Below are 18,745 nucleotides of genomic sequence, written 5' to 3'. Positions count from 1 at the left end.
TCACCCTGGCTGCCCTGGAACTCACTCTGTAGAATCTCCACCAGCCTCTGCCTCCTGAGTACTGGGATTAAAGGTGTGTGCCACCACCAGCCATATTGTAACTTTTAAAACAATCCCAAATGTTGTCAGCCCCTTCCAGTCCTCCCTCCCAGAGTTCTTCACCCCATTCCCCTTTCCTGGGGCATCAGGTCTCTACAGGGTTAGGCTCATGTTCATCTCCTCCCACTGAAGCTAGACAAGGCAGTCCTCTGCTACATCTTGTAATTTTTAAGCAAACATTATTAGGTTTGGAACACGGTGTTCTGAAGTGCTAAAAGTGGTTCAGGTGGCATTTTAGTTATATACAACGGTGGCTAGAGAAAGAAAATACATCGATTTCTTTATAATGGAGATTAGAGCAGCTTGTTGTGTTAACTACTAAGGACACTTCCTCCTAAAGCAAGAGAGTCATAATAAAGACCAGTCCTCCCTAACTGCTCCCCATCTGTGACCACAGTTCGGGGGGCAGTGGGGCATTCAATGTCAGACAGAATTGTTCTCAGATGATCACATTAATAGCCAATCTTTTGAAATAAAACTCTTCTAAAAATTGTTTTGTCTTCCAAACAGAAGTTTGTTGCTTTTATAAAACCGTTACTTCATTCATCTAGGATCACAATTATTTAATGTCCTGTTAATTAATTTTCAGGTTGTGAATATAGTGACATCCAACCAAGACTGTGTCAATAACATTGCAGAATCCATGGTTTTGTCCAATTTGTTGGCTCTTCTACATTCTTTGCCATCCAGTAAGTACATGCACAGGTGGTTTTGGAAACTACAACATGATAGCTCATAGGGACAGCAGTTTACAGTTGATACAGAATGAGACACATGTCATCCATGTTCAGTTCTGGAATATTTGAAGTAGTGTTCACCATACTAGATTTGTCTTTCTAATTAAGATTTGTGTAAGTGAATGAGATTACATTTTCCATATAGAAGTAGAATCTGAGGAGTGAAAGAATCTAAAACCTCAAGAAAGCAGCCTGGGGTGTCAGTTTGTTGAGCAGGTCTAGGTGTGAGTAACTGAAACTAGGAAGTATGCTTTAGGTAGTGATTACTTTACACTTAATCCTATGACCATTATCGCTTGCTTATTTAATACACATAGCGATATCACCAAGGAGATTGTAGAATATGGCAGCCTGATTTCCTGAGTCCAGCTTGTACTGATGCAGGTTCCTTGAAAGTAGGACAGTTGCCCACCGCAATAGTTGGTCATTGTGCTGGTTCTAGCCCTAGCTTTGTGGAAGGTTATTGAGGTTTCAGCCATTTGCAGTACAGCTCCAATCACAAAATGAATACTGTGATAGATTATTAGTCAGCTTCAGTAACTTCTGGATCGGGTATGGACTTTAATTCTACCTCTGTTCAATCTGAGAACTGGGCCTTCCAGGGTCTTGTAGTGTTAGTTGTTTCTTCATGGTCGGTTCATTGAATGGAGTTGTATTTTTCTTAAATACTGTTTTCTTTTGAGGAATAGCTTTAAAAATGGTAGCACTCAGAAGCAAATGATCTCTGAGTTCTAGGCAAATCAGGGTTACACTGTGAAAGTCTGTCTCAAAAAAAAAAAAAAAAAAAGAAGAAGAAGAAGAAGAAAAACAATAAAATAGCAACCTTAAAAAAAATATTTGCAGATACTATTGTCATACCTACAAGCTTAGGTGGTTTTTTTCTCTTCTTTTTCAAGCTTTGCAAGACTTAAAACCAAGCTAGTACGTAAAGTAAAAGCATCATAATTTTAAAATGCAAATTTAGGAGCTGGAGAGGTGACTCAACAGTTTAGAGCACTGGCTGCTCTTGCAGAGGACCTGGGTTCAGTTCCCAGCACCCACACGGCAATTCACAACCCGTAGCTCTAGTTTCATGACATCCAACACCCTCTTTTGACCTCTGAGCACCAGGCACAAATACAGTGCACAGACACCATGCAGGCAAAACGTTAATACACATTCAAATTTCTAAAAAGACAAAATATAAATTTATTGCTGCTTCATTTATATGACATAGCCTGTACTTTATTCTTTTTTTTAATTAAACAACTTTATTTTTATAAACAGGGATAAATGTAAGATTTTAAAAGCATTTTTGCATAAACTATATGAATATATTTTTTGTCAGTACTTAATTTTTTTTAAAGGTTTGATAGTATGCATTGAAAACTTACTAGTTACAATAAGCATAAAGTACATATGAGACAAAAACATAACATGGACTGTACTTTATTCTTAAAAGTAAAATCCTGATGTTTAGATATTTCGGCCTGTCCTCACTTTCTAAGGAGCATTGTTAGCTCTTGAATCTCAGCCAGTGCTTGTCAGCCTCTCGCAGTCAACTCTTCATTCCTTTGGCCTCTTGTCTGTCATTCCCACTTGACTGTGAACAGATCATGCATCCGTGGTTGAGAAGGACACTGTTGTGTCCTCAGAGTTCAGCTCTGAGTTACAGGTGTTTCTTTCTCCTACGATGGTAACAACGGGTACAAATCTTAGGCGCCTTGTTGGGTGTCCTGGATGTTGGGAAGTAGTGACTGGGACCTTTCAGGAAACAGAGGTAGGATGACAGCATGGCATAGTGGTCATGAGTGTGGACTTGAGAGGGACGCAGACATCGGTGGGAAGAACAGTTAAGTCTAACTGGTCACTATGAGACCTTGGGCTGGATGGACTGGGCCTCAGTTTCGTCACAGCACAGCCAGAGTGCACTTGTCTTGCTGGTTGACATGAGGGTGAGGTGTAATAATGTGACCGTGATAAAGCTGAGTCCACACACACGGTGCTCTGTAATGTAAGCTGACGGTTGATGGATTCTGTGACTTGTCCTTTGCTCTGCAGGCCGTCAGCTTGTTCTGGAGACTCTCTATGCTTTAGCATCAAATACAAAGATAATCAAAGAAGCCATAGCAAAAGGTAATGTACGTCACTCTTTCTCATCCATCCGGCTCAGTGCGCTGGAGTTCTTGAGTTGCTCTGCAGTCTAATGAAGTAGAACACATAAAAGTGTTGTTAGATGTCTAAAAATTCAAACAACTAGCTAGACATTGTGGTGGCCCTGTTTCCCAGCAACACAGGCTGAGGCAAGAGGCTTGTTTGAGCCAAAGACTTTGGGTTAAACTGGGCAAAATAATGAGACCCTATCAAAAGACAGAGACAGATCAAAAGTATGAGATGTAAGGAGTTGAAATTAAATGAAAATTAATGGAGGCTGTAGTGGTAAGAAAGTCACTCTGCATTTGAGCATTGATTTTTTCTTTCTTTCTTTCTTTCATAGGAGCTTTGATTTATTTATTGGATATGTTCTGCAATTCAACACACCCCCAGGTTCGATCCCAGACAGCAGAACTTTTTGCCAAAATGACAGCAGATAAATTAATAGGTCCAAAGGTAAGCACAAAATATCAAGTTTCTCTGGTAATTATTTCATGAAATTTGATTTCATGTGCCTGGGATGACAAGGACAGGAAATGCTTTTCTGTGGAAGCTGAACTTGCTGCTCTGGTTTAGGGAAGCCTGGGCTAAAACTCGGGCTCAAGAGAGTGTGGAGCAGGGTGATAGCTGCTTACTACCCTCTCCAAGAGAAGAATTGGGCTGAACTGGGGAAATGGCTCAGTGGGTAAGGTTGCCTACTGTGCACCTTGATAAAAAGATGTGTAGGCCCTATGTACCTGTAAGCCCAGCATGGAGGAGCTGAGGATGAGATCTCAACAACAGTGTGTAGGCCAAGCCACGAGGAGCACAGACAGAGACTGGAGAATTAGGTACAGTCTGCTGTGCATCAATCTTCAATCAACTATGCGCAACAGGTTAGGGACCAAGTTAAATTTTCTGCACCAGAAAGGTTCTCTAACTTCAAACCACTGCTTACCGATGAAACAATGGGCCATTCATTCAACTGCTAGACTGATGGTTGTATTGCACATACATACGTGAACCTGTACAGAGAGAGTATTCTGGAACTTCACACAAGGGCTTCTGGATTTTTTTTTTCTTGGGTGGATGTCTTGGTTGGTTGTCAGTCTTCTATTTTATGACCGTCGTTGACACTGTAGCTCAGGTGGGCCTGGGGCTCCCTACATAGCCTAACCTTCCTTGAACTCTTGTCGGTCCCCTGACCTCAGCACACACGAGGCATAAGGTCCGTGCCTGGCTGGAGTGTTTTTAGGTTTCTTAACTGCAGGGAGCAGAGAAGTAACTCACTGGATGGATAAGTATGGCGCTCATCTTGCTAAGGTTACCTTGGCATTGGTCAAGATTTATCTCCCTCTTCAGGTCTTTTGCTGTTACTGATCTAACCTGTGACATAGATGACACTGTTACCTTGTCGTAGCCAACTTGGAGTGAGTCAGATACTGAGATGCTTCTAGTAGCCCTTAAAACTCTGAACTTCCTCCTCTAGGTTCGAATTATATTAATGAAATTTCTGCCCAGTGTGTTCATGGATGCCATGAGAGACAACCCTGAAGCTGCTGTGCATATATTTGAGGGAACCCATGAAAATCCAGAGTTGATCTGGAACGACAGCTCCAGAGATAAGGTTTCTACAACTGTGAGAGAGATGATGCTAGAGTAAGTAAAGATGGAATCCCCAGGGTGGGCGTGATCCTGCTCTACCTGTCCCCCTGCAGCGTGTTCTGAAGGTTAGTTTACTAAAGTTTAGTGTTCCTACCCTCTTTTCCCCCAAGGCACTTTAGAAACCAGCGGGACAACCCTGATGTGAACTGGAAGGTAAATCACACTTTTTATAGTTTTTGTTGTTATTGCTTTGTTTTGTTTGTTTTAAATTCCTCTAGAGTCAGTTTGTCAGCCTGTAGCTACCAGTTACTCTGTTCTTAAGACACTGGGAATGCCCATTGGAAAGCCAGGCTCCCAACACAAGTAAAAGTAGTAATACTTAACATTTGAACTAAATGACTAAAGGCATCATTGTCAGCTACATTTAAAGGAAATCTTGTAGTTACTATCATTTTATTCTGTCTAAAACACAATACTAATGGCTACTATTATACTAGTTTATTGTATGATGATTTCATTAATGGTCTTACATTTCTCATTTCACAGGTCAGTGATAATTTAAGATGCCTTACTAGTGATTCTTTCTCCTCTCTTTAAAGTTGCCTGAAGATTTTGCTGTGGTGTTTGGAGAAGCAGACGGTGAACTCGCTGTTGGAGGAGTTTTCTTGAGAATCTTTATTGCTCAGCCAGCTTGGGTGCTGAGAAAACCCAGAGAGTTTCTTATTGCACTGTTAGAAAAATTAACTGAGCTCCTGGAGAAGAACAGTCCACATGTAAGCTTCATCCACGGATAGTTGCTAAATATGCTAGTTATGTTTCCCTCAGAACCTCATCCTCACCAACCAGGCAGCATCAGCTGCCTCTCAGATTGCAGCTCCTGGGCCAGGGGTCTGTAGTGATGGAGTATTTACCTAGCATGTGCATGCACATATGCATGCTCTGAGGGTGGTGTCCAAAGCAAAACTCATGCGAACAGCTGCATTTGAATCCACATGCACATGTTGAGAGAGGGAGGGAGAGGGGGCGGGGGATGTTGAGTAATGAAACCCTTCGGTAAGTTTCTGTTGATGGAACAAAGTTAGCTGCATATATTGAGAAAATACTATTTCTTACAATTGTCAACACTCTAAAAGGTTTTTCTGCCTATACATAGCTGAAGGCTCTTTCTGCAGTTTTTGTGTCTGGCAAACATAACCTTTGTCAAAGAACCTGTCAGCAGGACTTGGTGTTCAGGTCAGCCTTCCAGATAGTATTAAAATACATTTGCTAATCAACACAGATTAAAAAGTACAGAGACCAGTCATTGCTAAATTAATCAGACTAGCCATAGAGTAGGCTAAATTAAGAGCCTAGGCTATTTAGTTAGATGGTTCTGGACCACCCCAGTCTACCAGGATTGGCTCTGTGGTTTCTTGAATCTGCCTCAATTGCCATGAATATACCTACCCATGAGGCTGAGGTTGTAATGAGTTCATGTGCATGGAATACCTGGCTTAATGTCTGCCACATGGAAGTCCTTGGAATTTGTAACTACCATTAGCTTAGTGAAATAAAACTTAAAAGTAAAATTGTAAATGGGCCTAAGAGATTGCTCTACATTAAGAGAGAGCCCTTGCTTCTCTTGCAGAGGGCCTGGTGATCTCATTCCTCTCTGGCCTCTGCAGGAACTGCACACATGACACACATGATATACAGGCGTGCATGTAAGCAAAGCACTTATACACACAAACCAGCCTAACATTAGGATTAGCGTGCCAAGTATTTACCAGGGTTTCTCTTCATAGCTGAGTCTCTCTGGTGCTGGTAGTTTTGTTGTCGCCTGGTTTCTTGTAGCAGAAAATCCTCAGCACTAGGGATGTAACTTGGTTGTGAAACTCTTAGTCGGAAGTCCTGCGCTTAGTCCCCAGTCTCACTGCCAGAGTAGCGACCCTCAAAAGCTCAGATAGGGAACATACGTAAGAATGTCCTCCTGTGTCACTTTCTAGGCTGTATTCTGATTTCTGTGTTCCTTTCAGAAGCGTTCTCTCCCCCCCCCCCTCTCTCTCTCCTTCTCTCTCTCTTTCTCTTTCTCTCTGTGTCTGTGTTAGAGAGAGGGAGGGAGGCAGAGAGAGAGAGAGAATGATCAACAATCAAAAGATCTACTTTTAATGGTAGCTAGATCTATTAAATATAGGTCAGACATTTTTATTCTGAAAATAGAAAATCTCAGATGCTCTACAACCAGAGCCCTTAAGTATCACAATGATTCCCAAAGCCAGGTAGTAATGTTTATGTAAATATTCTAAGATCTGAAGCAATTCTGGATTGAAGCATTTTAGTCAAGGGGTTGTTGGCGTGTGGTAGAAATTTTCATAGAACTCAGAAACACCAGCTGCTTCTGCATTCTCATGAATTCTTGCTGCTGTGTCACAGTAGCAAGTGTGTTACTCGCTCTTCAGTTCTCACATAGCCACTTAGGAGTGATCTTTTACCTCTGCTGTAAAAACACAGTATTCATGGCCCAGTGAGGGCTTCTTAGAATGCAGTGGCACATTCTTAGGTCCTTAGGTTTGTGCCTTTCATCAAAGAGAAACAAAGTTTGCTGCTCTCTTAGGATGTGTGAGTTGGATTTCAGGTGTCAGCACATGACACTTTTGGAGCCCTAGCTTGGAACAAATGTATTCAGGCAATTTAGGAATTTTTTTCAGTGCTTTATGGTTTATTGGTTCTGTTGTTTTATTTGTTCTTCCCAGGGAGAGACTCTAGAAACACTGACCATGGCCACAGTCTGTCTCTTCAGTGCACAGCCTCAGTTAGCAGATCAAGTCCCGCCATTGGGCCATCTTCCTAAAGTTATCCAGGCAATGAATCACAGAAACAACGCCATTCCTAAGAGTGCAATTCGGGTTATTCACGTCCTGTCTGACAATGAGGTATTGAGTTCACTCGGGAGCCTAGAGCTTCACAGTTTATGTGCTCTCTTTTGATGGCACTTCAGAGTCTAAGACCCCATTCATTCTACCACAAGTTTTTCTGTCAGCTTCAGTGGGATGATTGGTAGAGATGGAACTTAATTCCCTCATAAATAGCAAAGTAGGTTTTTAAATTGCATTTTGTTCCTGTAGAAGTTACCTTGCTCTGTATAATAGACTGCTCTACAAGTATCCTTGTCTTTCGGGCTCTTAGCTGTGTGTTCGAGCTATGGCATCTTTGGAGACCATTGGCCCACTGATGAATGGAATGAAAAAGCGAGCAGATACTGTTGGTCTGGCCTGTGAAGCAATAAATCGAATGTTCCAAAAGGAGCAGAGTGAATTAGTAGCACAGGTAAGTGACTCTCCATGAACAGTTTCAAAAAAGTAGGCATGCCAGGCCGACAGATGTTCTGTGTGGGAGGCCTTAGGACTTTGTGGGTGCTTCTTTGTGTTTTGTTCACACAGAAAAGTTAAAGGCTCACCAACTTCCTTTCTTTTTTCTCTTTGCATTCACTCTTAGATTCTTTGTAAGAATTACTTTATTCTCTTTGGGTCTGTTCACTCATTCCTTGTTTTGTTAGACTCAGGTTGAGCCTAAAGAAGCCCCTCACTCAGGAGAAAATGGACTTAATGGGTATCAGTGTACTCAGACATTGAAAGGAAAGAGCAGTGTAAAGTCAGGCAAAAAACAAGCTTTCTTACTCTGGGCACGAATACCACAGAGCCTTGCCTTTGCCGCCATCACGATCCTGGACATGAGGCCAGGGTGGGAAATGGGCTAGTGTTGGTTAAAGGTAGAAAGCTTCAGTCTGTGGGTCTGTTGCACCACGACAACTGCAGCAGATAGTGTGCCACATATTGCCAAAACCACTGAGAGTGCAGTTAGATGTCCCCACCATGAAAGACACTTGGAAGCATAATTTTGCTAGTTAGTTTGATACACTCATTCTGCATAGTGCAGATACGCTGTCATGTCACTTTCCCCACGAAAAATATGAAAGTAATAAAAATCTTCTCAGTTACCGTTCATCTTCTACCTTTGACAGCAAACCGTGCCAGATGACAAAGTATCATCTGTCCTTAAACTGGAGACAAACCCCAACATCTGTACATGGGCCTCTGCTTCCCCTGACCTCTTCTTCAACTTCTCCCCCAACCCAGCCCTCCGCCCTCTGTAAACAGCATAGATCTGAGGTGACTGGTATGAGCTAGTCGGCTGCAAAGGCTCTGGTCGCAGGCCTGACCACTGACTGCACTCTATTCACCCTTCTTGTCTGAAGTGAAGCCAGTGTCAGACCCATCTCTCGGAGCACACCAGTTACTCCCACCTTGCTGGATTCTGAGAAAGCTATGGGACACCATGTTGTTACTTAGCTCTTAACAGGCTGACAGCTCTGTGATGACTGCAGAGAGTGTTGCAGGAGGATCCAAGGGTCATAGAGTTCTTCAGGGGCTGCTGCCTGTTTACAGTGACTCTCTGAGTGCAGGCAGCCCTACTACTGTGGCTTCTGCCCCTCCTGGTTCCACATGAAGGTCTTGTTATGCCTAGCTCTGCGGTATATTACATCTTTGGTAGCTGATGGACATTTTCTTCATTGTGCTCATATAAATGCTGACTGTTGATTCCAGGCTCTGAAAGCAGAGTTGGTCCCATACCTCTTAAAGCTGCTTGAAGGCGTGGGCCTTGAAAGCCTCGACAGTCCTGCTGCCACCAAGGCCCAGATTGTTAAAGCTCTTAAGGCCATGACTCGAAGTCTGCAGTATGGAGAACAGGTGAGTCTACAAGAGGCACCGTGGTGCTCCTGACTGAAAAAGTCAGGAGCTTGGCTCTCGGTGAACTAAGACCCTGTATTTAAGTCACTTACAGGGGTGGCCAGTGTTAGTCTTGCATAAATACTTCACAGCTACAGGAAATCACAATCTTGTCCCCAAAAGACTTTCAAGGGGATTATTTTTGTGCACAGTGAAAGTATGTTCTTCTTTTCAAGAAGAAAACAAGTAGAAGTGTTAGTATGGAAGAATTTGAAACACTTAGTATAGAATCAGGTGCCATTTAAAAGATCTGAACATCATTTTAAATGGTTGCATTAAAAGTGCTAGTTGCTTTTCCTTTGCAGAACAGCTCTGTGTTAATTTATTTCAGCTGCACGTACATACGGTGATTTCAGGCCTTTGAAGGATTCACTTTTCATCTTCACTTTTATTTCATTTTAACAAGGGGTTTATGTGTGCTTGCTGCACAAGTACATATGTGCCAAAACTTACATGTGGGAGTCAGAGGACAATTTGCAGGAGTCTGTTCTCTCCTTACACTATGAAGCTCCTGAAGATTGAACTCAGGTTGTCAGGCTTAGCAGAGGACACCTTAACCCACCGAGCATCTCTCCAGCCCCTCTGTTGCTGTTGCATCTGAAGATTTCATCCTCTTCGCTGAATGGTGTGTCAGTTTGCTTTCCTGTTGCTTTGATAAACTCCTCTGGCAATTTTAGGGGAGAAAGGCTTACTCTGGCTCACAGTTTGGGGTTTATTGTGGCTGAGAATCAGGGTGTCAGGAGCTTGAAGCAACTGGGCACATTGTATTCACAAGTCAGGAAACAGAACCATGAGTGTCTGCTACTGCTCGGTAACTTTTTCCTACTTCAGTCCAAGATCCCACCAGGGAGTGGTGCACTCGGGGTGGGCAGGTCTCTCCACATCAGTTAAGCCATTTCAGGCCGTTTCCCACAGACATGTCCAGGAGCCCATCTCCAGGGTGTGCATTGAAATTGACAACACCAACCACCACAACTTTACCCCTTGTCACCTTGCTGCAAATACATCGTTTTAAAGCCATAATCTTCCTCTGTTTGTCCACAAAGACTTAGTACCACATTATTACATGAACAGTTTTAACACTTTGAGAGTCTAAAGTACCTGCTCTGTTTCTATAAAGGTAAAATCCAGTGCTGTGCATATGATGACACAAGCTTGGCAAGGAATGATGAGAGCAAAGCAATTTGAAATTCTAGATCGTAAGCCAGAACGCCCAGTTCCATTGCAGCCTCAGAGGCTTGTAGTAAGATGTTCTGGCCTCCAAAGAGCTTATGTTGCTTCACTTTCTCTGCTCCTGAAACTTTCCCATGGATCCAAGGCTCCACTGCATCTGAGGCTCTGTCCTCACAGCCTCATGGCAGTGGCTTCCCAGGGATGCTGTAGGGACACCCACGTAAGGACCTTATCTGGCCATAGGTACTCTAATGACCTCCTTAAATCTTGTTTCTTTCGTGTCTTCAAATTCAGTCCTATATAGATGATGTTGCCAGGTTCTGCCACCAGCTCAGGATGGTCCCTCCCCAAGGAACACACTGCTTCAGCTTCTGTGCATTGACTCTGAGGAAACACTTGCAGGGGTTGTTCTTGAGGAACAGGAAACCCATCCAGTGTAGGCTCTCTCCTTAAATAAATCTGGAGCATCACAAGATAGATCTCTGAGCTTTGCCCAGGGACGTGTTCTGTTGTTCCAGTCCAGCAGGGGAAACTTCTTTTCAGTGGTACTAACCTCTTTAGTGTCAGCCTGAAAGTTCTCCTACTTGGGAATTTCCTCTGCCGTATGAATTAGTCTATTATCTTTAATCAAAGCTTCACTCAAGTTCTCAGGACATGGGCAGGATGATTAGGCCAAATTCTTGGCCAAAACATCACACAAATACCCCAGCCAGCTCCTGACAAAGTCCTTGTTCTCTTCAGAAAGCTCATGTGCTCGGCTCCGACTGCCTAATTTCTCTCCGCATTCTTGTCTTCCCTCTTGTCCCACCAGAGTATCCCACTGTGCTCTCTTTTCAGCAGTCAGGGGTTTCCTAATCCACACTTCCAAACTCTTCAGATTCCTCCTGCAAGCCATTTCCAAAGGCCTGAAATCCACATGTTCAGAGCAGATTTTCCTATTCATGTAAGGCATTTTAGACAGTCACCACCCCCAATAGTCGTCCCAGGTTAGTATAGATCAGCAGTTCTCAACCTGGGGGTCACAACCATCAGAAAACATATTTCCTATAGTCTTAGCAACCCCCCACCATAAATGTATTTTCATTGCTACTTTATAATTTTGCTACTGAGCAGTGTCTTGAGTTCCTAAGACCACTGGAAATAGGTGTTTTAACATTGGAGTTCGTCCATGTTGTGGGATGTATTCATTTTTTTAATTTAAGTTTTTCATTGTGTATATAATTGCTACAGTTTCTTTGCCCGTTCATCCCAGTGAGGGTTTGGGTCCTTTCTGTTAAATGCTCTTTTTGTGCTTATTTTACTAACTATCCCTTATTGAAATTAGGCTTCTATGTCTCCAAAAGACATTTTTTAATGCCTCTGGCTTTCTCTCCGTATTGGCATCATTTAAAATGACACTAAAGACAGGAAGCAGATGTTAGTTCAGTCCTTAACTGATGTGTCTCTGGGTGTTCTGAACAGCAAGTGGTGCTCTCTGTGTTCCGCTTGTCTTCCCTTGACCTGCACTGGCATGTCCAGGAACGACATTAGCCAAGTGGCCCTGCTACCCACCCTCCACTTCAAAGGGGAACAAATGGACACCAGCTTCTAAAGCCAGAACTCTTTCCGTGCTGTCTCAGATCCCCGTGCACTGCTGCCTCCTGTCCAGCCTGGAATGCTTCCTGTCATGATGTTGATGTATGAAGAGCTGTGCTTCAGTGCACACACCTGGCTGTGAGCTTTCCATCTGACTGAGAGACGATTCATTGTGTTTTCTGGGTCTGCACCTACATACTTAAACCCTGATAGCCTCTTCAGTTGGTGTTTTCTGTACACTTTTACTTTCCTTCTCAGTCTTGTACATGTGTACACACACACACACACACACACACACACCATAGTTCTGTCATGTGTGATATTCTGATGTTTTGTCTCTTATTTTCTCATGTGTGTTGTTCATGATCTCCTCAAAAGTCACACCCCATCTTTTGAAAGGCTGATTGAAGGTTGTAACTCCAATTTTCAGCATCTTCTCCCCAACTCTTCCTAGGTTCAGTGGGGTATGCCCTGCACAGTGCCTGGGAGTCAGTGTGTGATGGGCACCAGGTCCTGGTTCTTTCCAAAGCCTTCTGGCTTTGGAAGTCGAGTTTCCTGATTAGATTCACTCTTTTCTGAACCAAGAAATTAGGGACTAGTAATCCTAGTAATCCTAGAATCATACTAAGTAGGGGTTGCTTTACTTCTCCAGGTGAATGAAATACTCTCTCGATCTTCAGTCTGGAGTGCCTTCAAAGACCAGAAACACGATTTGTTCATTTCTGACTCCCAAACAGCAGGATACCTCACAGGTAAGTCAGACCTTAAGAAGAAGAAGCCCCCCAGACTCACAGTAGCAGTCCCACCATCACCTAGGCATCCAGCTGCCGCGAGTGAAGGCGCTGTGAGCATGTCATAAGCTCTGCTGGAGTGTGCTGTTGGTGTTTGTAGCTTGGATCCGGTGAGTTAGGCACACTGTAGGTTAGATGTGCAGTGTGCCTCTGCTTAACTGTTTAATTTGAATGTGGGGAAAGAATGTCTGCACCCGAAACCTGATTGCCTCATCCCTTTCCCGTCTAAACAGAGAGGCTTCAAATAATTGTGTACAGAATTTCTTCTTAAACATCTCAGTGCAGAGTCTTTCCCATGGGAAAATCTGTCAGTGCTGTTCCAAATAAGACTGCCAGGGGCTCAGAAGACACTACATGATGCTCAGGACATGTGTTCATCTGACACACAGGCTGTCTGCCTGGTCATTTAAAGCCATCCTTTTCATCACTGGCTTTGGCCTGAAAAGAAACAGTATTGAGTTGCTGTACTAACGGCAAAGCATGCCACCTCCTATAAGGCTCTTCAGTGTGAATTTAACCTAAAGAATAGGAGTTGGTAGCATATAGGAAGATAGCTGCTAATGGAGAGAAAGGAATGAAAAATGTTAACAGCCAGTTTTCCCCACACAGCTCCACTGCTTAATAATCCTGATTGCTCTCATAGAATCCAGCAGATTTGGAAAATGGTTCCCCTCTTTCAGTTTCCTACTTAGCCTGGGCACTACTGTTTCCCCTCTTGTGACCACTTTATTATCAGTCGCTCCTCATGACTTGGGCTGAGCCCTAAATTCATAAATTGGCAGCCCATGTCTCAGTGTATGGTGCAGTTAGGGAAACAGGGCCCAGGTGTCTTAGCCAAGAATGGGCTTGTTGCAGCAGTGGCACTGTTCAGATTGGGGGCGGCTCTTCAGGAGCAGCACATGATGCTTCTTGTTCCCTGTATACCCAGCCTTCATCAAGTTCAAGTCAGATGTGTCCCTGACCCCGCTTCTTTATTCAGGGCTGTAGTTAGAGCAGATGGGATTTCTCTTCAGAGACCTGACCTGCTATGGTCCTGGAGTTGGGAGCAGAGTGCAAGAAGAGATGAGTCCTGTCAGTGCCTTTCCGTTCACCCACATCCCTGGATGAGTGAGGGATGCTTGCTGTAGGAGCTGCAACTGACACATGTCGGGACATGCACAGCCAAGTAGCAGTGGTATAACAGAACCCTCTCCCCAGAAAGGGCTGGGACTTGTGTTGTGCTGAAGCCTGTGAGCATGTTCATACTGGACAGGCTGGGCTGTGAGCTATGCACCTCATCCACCAGTCTGTAACGTTCTCCTTTGAGATGTTAGTTACTTGAGATTTTCCCACAAATTCTACACGACTCCTTTGAAAGGATTACCTAACCTGGTAATCAGCCTCTGAGTTGCCCTGCAGTTGAGGGATGCTTCCTTATCATTTGGACTGCCAAATGCCTTTTGATGTATGCTATGTTAAATCAGAATTTAATTAAAACCCAATCTTTGCCAGGTGGTAGTGGCACATGCCTTAATTCCAGTACTAGGGAGGCAAAGAAAGGTAGGTGGATCTCTTGACTTTCTGGCCAGCCTGTTCTACAGAGTGAGTTCCAGGATAGCTAGGGCTACAAATCCTGTCTCAAAATATAATAATAAAAATAATATCAACAACCCCAGTCTGTCCACGTAGTTTCTCTACTGCCTGACACTTAGTGTTCTCGGAAGCCCTGGGACTTCCGCTCTTTTCCCACTTAACCCCAGAAAACACAACTGCTGCGTCTGCTTCTGAGATGCAAGCTGTTCTTTTCACTCAAGGAAGCCATTAGGAACCAGAGGCACAAAGCAGATATCATCTCAGATTTGCTGGGACTCAAGTTCACTTTCCCTGGGATAAGGGATGGGAGTGTAATTAGATGGCTGGCGTCTTTGTAAGCTCATCGTTTACAACTTTGATTATAGTCTAGGAGTTTCAGTTTTTTGTTTGTTTTCAGTCGAGAATGCCCTTCATGTCTCTGCGTTGTTTTGCCTGTGTAAGATAGTTAAGTTTAGGAAGCATTTGTATGCATATACAACTGTAAAGTTTTTGTTTGCATGACTATGGTGATCACCAAGTATTACTGTGTATCAGTACCCCATCACCCTTGTGAGTTTGCCCAAGACTCTCCAGTGACTTCATTGTTGCCTACTTTAATAGGTAGCATTCAGAGTTTGGTGCCATAACCTCCAATTTTGATAAGAATCAAATTGAGCCCATGCCTTGGTTTCTCTTCCTATTGCCATGAAAAAATACCCTTAAAGAAGAAAGGGTTTATATTAGCTGTTGAAGGCACAGTCCATCATGGTAGAGAAATCAAGGCAACAGGAGCCTGAAGCAGCTGGTCACATTATATACCCAGTCAACAGAGGAGATGAGTGTATGCGTACTAGTGCTCATTTATATCATCAGATGCCCTGCTGAGGGAATGGTGCCACCCACAGTGGACAGGTCTTCCACCTCAGTTAACAGAATTGAGACAGTCCCCCACAGGCACGCTCAGAGGTTCATATGTGAGGGGACAATCCTAACCATCATAGCCCACAGTCTGAATTGTTTAGGAACTATGTGCCTCTGTAGTGTTTGTGGTTTTGCTCATCTGGGACTATCTGAAGTTGGTGAGCGGTGTGGTGCTTTGGCTCTGAGCTGCACTGATGGACCAGTTTGTTTGGTGGTCTTTTTCCTGAGTAGTCTGTGAGAGGCCTGGTTTGCTGATTAGTGGAAGGTGAGAGTTGATAGTGTAGGCTCCCAAGACCTAAGGAGGGGAAATTCCTTTTAGTAAGGGTTAAAAGTACATGACTCCAAGGACCCAGGCACTCTGCTCATGCAGGCAGTCACCTGTGGCCTCACCAGCACTTGCACAGTGTGTGACAGCCATTTTCCATCCAGTCAGGTGCTCAGAAGCTGAGAAATGAGACGGAAGTGAATTATGGCCTCTGTCCTACATCAGCCCTGTTGCCTTACCCTGCATCAAATTGCTCTGCTGTGTGCATGTCCTCACGACTCCCTTGCTGCTTACATTTCTTTTTCCCCCCAGGTGTCTCTCCTTCCCTTCTAACTGGCAGCAGCCCCCTTCACCTCAGGAGTGGGCTCTAGAGCTGCTCTGCCAGGCAGCTTGCTAACTTCTGGGTAGCTCTCTGAAGCAGGTAGAGAAACCTTTTGCTCAATGCATGCTGCTCACACCACCTTTCCTGCCCTAACCTTCCAGTGTACACATTTGCCATGTTTCCTTTGACTCAGCTAAGCACTGCCCCTGTGCAGCGCTAAACCAGTTTTCTCTTGCAAGAGCTTGTTCCGTTGTGTGGTGTAAGCAAATGTCTGTGGTGCTCAAAGTCAGCCCCAGAGACCAAAGCCCTAGGACTGCTGACAAGCTTGCTTCCAAGTGCCACCTTTTCATGCAGGGGAGACTTTCAGTCACAGAACACATGGAGACTACAACTAAAGTGCTAACGTCTCCATTGGAGCATTCTTTTGACCTGGAAATGAACGTCCAGAGCCTTCCTCTTCTGAGAGAACTTACTTAGTGAACTGTGTTCACTGGGTGTGGCTTATTGAAGTGGCCTTTCTTTGCACCAAGTGAAAACAGGTTACCTAGAATGACCTGGAAGCTGCTTAGAGAATCCAGTTGTGCAGCACTTTGAGATGGGCTGAGCCAGGGTGGGAGGGTGTCTACTGTCTGTTTGTTCCCAAGTACCCTGGGGTTTTTGTTTTGTTTTGTTTTGTTTTTTGTAAAATTGAACGTCCAAGGTGTGAAAAGAGGGAAAATTCCCAGTTTCTACACTGGTGTTGCTGCATGAATTTTGAAATTATTTCTAATTTCTAATCATGTCATATAATAAAAGCAAGCCATGAACATAGGCACTGTGTCCCTGCCTGTCGAGATAGTTACACATGTAGATAATATTTAGAGCTCCCAGTGACCTGCACTTGGCACTGGACCCCATGCTCACCTGACTGATGTGGAAAGTACCTGCTTTTCTCTGTCTCTTGCAGGACCTGGAGTTGCTGGCTACCTTACTGCAGGTACATCCTCATCAGCCATGTCTAACCTGCCGCCTCCTGTAGACCATGAGGCAGGAGACCTTGGCTATCAGACTTGAAGCACTCAGAGACAGCGACTGCCGAAAGGCCAGTACTGCCCACATTCCTCCAGCCGACATGCTGAGACAGACTCCGCTGCCTCTCTCCTAGTTTCACGACAGTGTTATTCCTTTTTCTATAATAGATTGTTATTTAGGAGAAGAGTCCATGATTCTGACATATCACGTTCTGAGAAAGCACTCTGTGGGGCAGCCACCTGGGTACACAAGAATTTCTTCTTGATGTATGTAAGCACATTTTGTTCCTTTATCTGTTTACAAGACTGTGAATCAAAAAGACAAAACTTTCTTCCTAGTTTTTATAATGTTTTTTTTTTTTTTAATTACTGTGACTGTGGGATAAAGCTGCAGTCTACAAACATTGGGCTAAATCTTATCCCCAGAAAGGGCACCTTTCCTCCTGCACCAGGTCTCCGTGACCGTCTTCCTCTCATCGTCAGATATTAGATTTCTGTCCCTCCACCTGTGACCAGATCCTCAATTATTAACTCTCTGAGAGCTCGGTGCACATCGGTGTGTATGGCAGACTTCACCAAACTGAACGACAAGGAGCTTGTGCAAAAAAAAATTAAAACTAAAAATGGATGTCAAAATGTTATGTAAGAGATTAGTGTAATTGTGAAATGTTCTATACATTATCAAATATATAAAGCTTTCTATATTGTACATTATACAGATCATTCATATGTGTACATAAAATTTTAAAAATAAAGGGAATTGACTGCTTTGTTAATGAGATATGTATGTTCTGTAATTTTAGCCTTTGGAAACTTCTTTCATGTTCACTTTCTGGGGAGATGGGACAGCAGAAGGCAGGCACACCCCTCACGCTCATATGCACAGCTGTGCCCACCTCTGTTCATTCCTAACCAGAAACAGCAGCCCGGTTACTTTTTATGTTGTGCTAAGGAAAGCTGCAAGAGTGTAGTAGTCTGATGTTTCAGGAGAGGTGAGGGGCCAGAAAATATTTCAAATAACATCCTGGTGCAAAGGTCTTCCAGTTAGACCACAGACTACAGGAAATATAAACACGGAAAGTCACACAAACACGTGTCCACTTTTTTTTTTTTTTTGTTTTGGTTTGAGACAAGGTCACCTCATTGTGACACAGGCTAATCCCATGTGTGCATGCTGAGAGAACTTGAGTTTCAGTCTGAGGGTAGAAACCGTCCAAGATCTAAAAGTGAAACATTAGCAGAAGGTAGCAGGAAGGTAAATACAGGAGAGTTGGTATGGTTGGTGGCAGTGACCCTGAGAGAGAACCTTGCCTGAGAGTCAGAAAGGGGCCACTTGGACCGTGTACGGGGTGACTGACTGGCCATTGGCATCCTGTCTCAGAGTGGTTTGAGAAAAGGCCGAGCCAGCATTGCATAACCTATTAACAAGTAAAAGCTCAAGGCAATTTACAACACCCTGACTGGAGACATAGCTTCATGGTAGAATGCTGACCTAGGATGTATGAGGCCCTGAGTTTAGTGTACAGCACTGCAAAACAATTAATTTTAAAATTAATGTGGAGCAACACTTAACACTAAAGGCCATTTGAAAAGCACATAGAAACTACTATAAAGCTTCATGTATATGTGTATACATACATACATACATACATACATACATACATACACACATACATACATACAAAATCAACAAATAATAAAGAAGACAAGGCCACAACTAGATATTTATGTCACCAGTGCCAGGAATGGGCTCCATCTTGTTGAGTTGTTGATCAAAGGGGTCCAATAAAAACCCCCAAACATCACAGACTATTTATT

At 43.6% G+C, this 18,745-nt stretch overlaps 1 protein-coding gene across 4 annotated transcripts in view; it reads left to right on the top strand.

Moving 5' to 3' along the window:
* The window catches only part of DNAJC13 (DnaJ heat shock protein family (Hsp40) member C13), a 103,730-nt gene extending 86,050 nt beyond the window's left edge, over positions 1–17,680 (top strand). For 2 of the 4 annotated variants that reach the window (XM_080934360.1, XM_080934358.1), the window contains 11 exons: positions 689–788; positions 2,877–2,951; positions 3,313–3,425; positions 4,438–4,607; positions 4,724–4,766; positions 5,153–5,326; positions 7,286–7,465; positions 7,719–7,859; positions 9,137–9,280; positions 12,720–12,819; positions 16,864–17,680. In XM_080934360.1, the coding sequence (XP_080790486.1) occupies positions 689–788; positions 2,877–2,951; positions 3,313–3,425; positions 4,438–4,607; positions 4,724–4,766; positions 5,153–5,326; positions 7,286–7,465; positions 7,719–7,859; positions 9,137–9,280; positions 12,720–12,819; positions 16,864–16,970 (1,347 nt within the window). In that variant the 3' untranslated portion in view covers positions 16,971–17,680. Of the gene's footprint in view, positions 1–688; positions 789–2,876; positions 2,952–3,312; positions 3,426–4,437; positions 4,608–4,723; positions 4,767–5,152; positions 5,327–7,285; positions 7,466–7,718; positions 7,860–9,136; positions 9,281–12,719; positions 12,820–16,863 lie in introns of those variants that run through there. The other 2 variants (XM_080934359.1, XR_013975467.1) reach the window with 2 other exon arrangements.
* The last annotated feature ends 1,065 nt before the right edge of the window (positions 17,681–18,745 follow it).

The sequence above is a fragment of the Micromys minutus genome (assembly GCF_963924665.1).
Source record: "Micromys minutus genome assembly, chromosome: 21".
NCBI lineage: Eukaryota > Metazoa > Chordata > Mammalia > Rodentia > Muridae > Micromys > Micromys minutus.
Note: the sequence above shows the minus strand (reverse complement) of the source record. Positions and strands in the feature narration are given on the sequence as shown.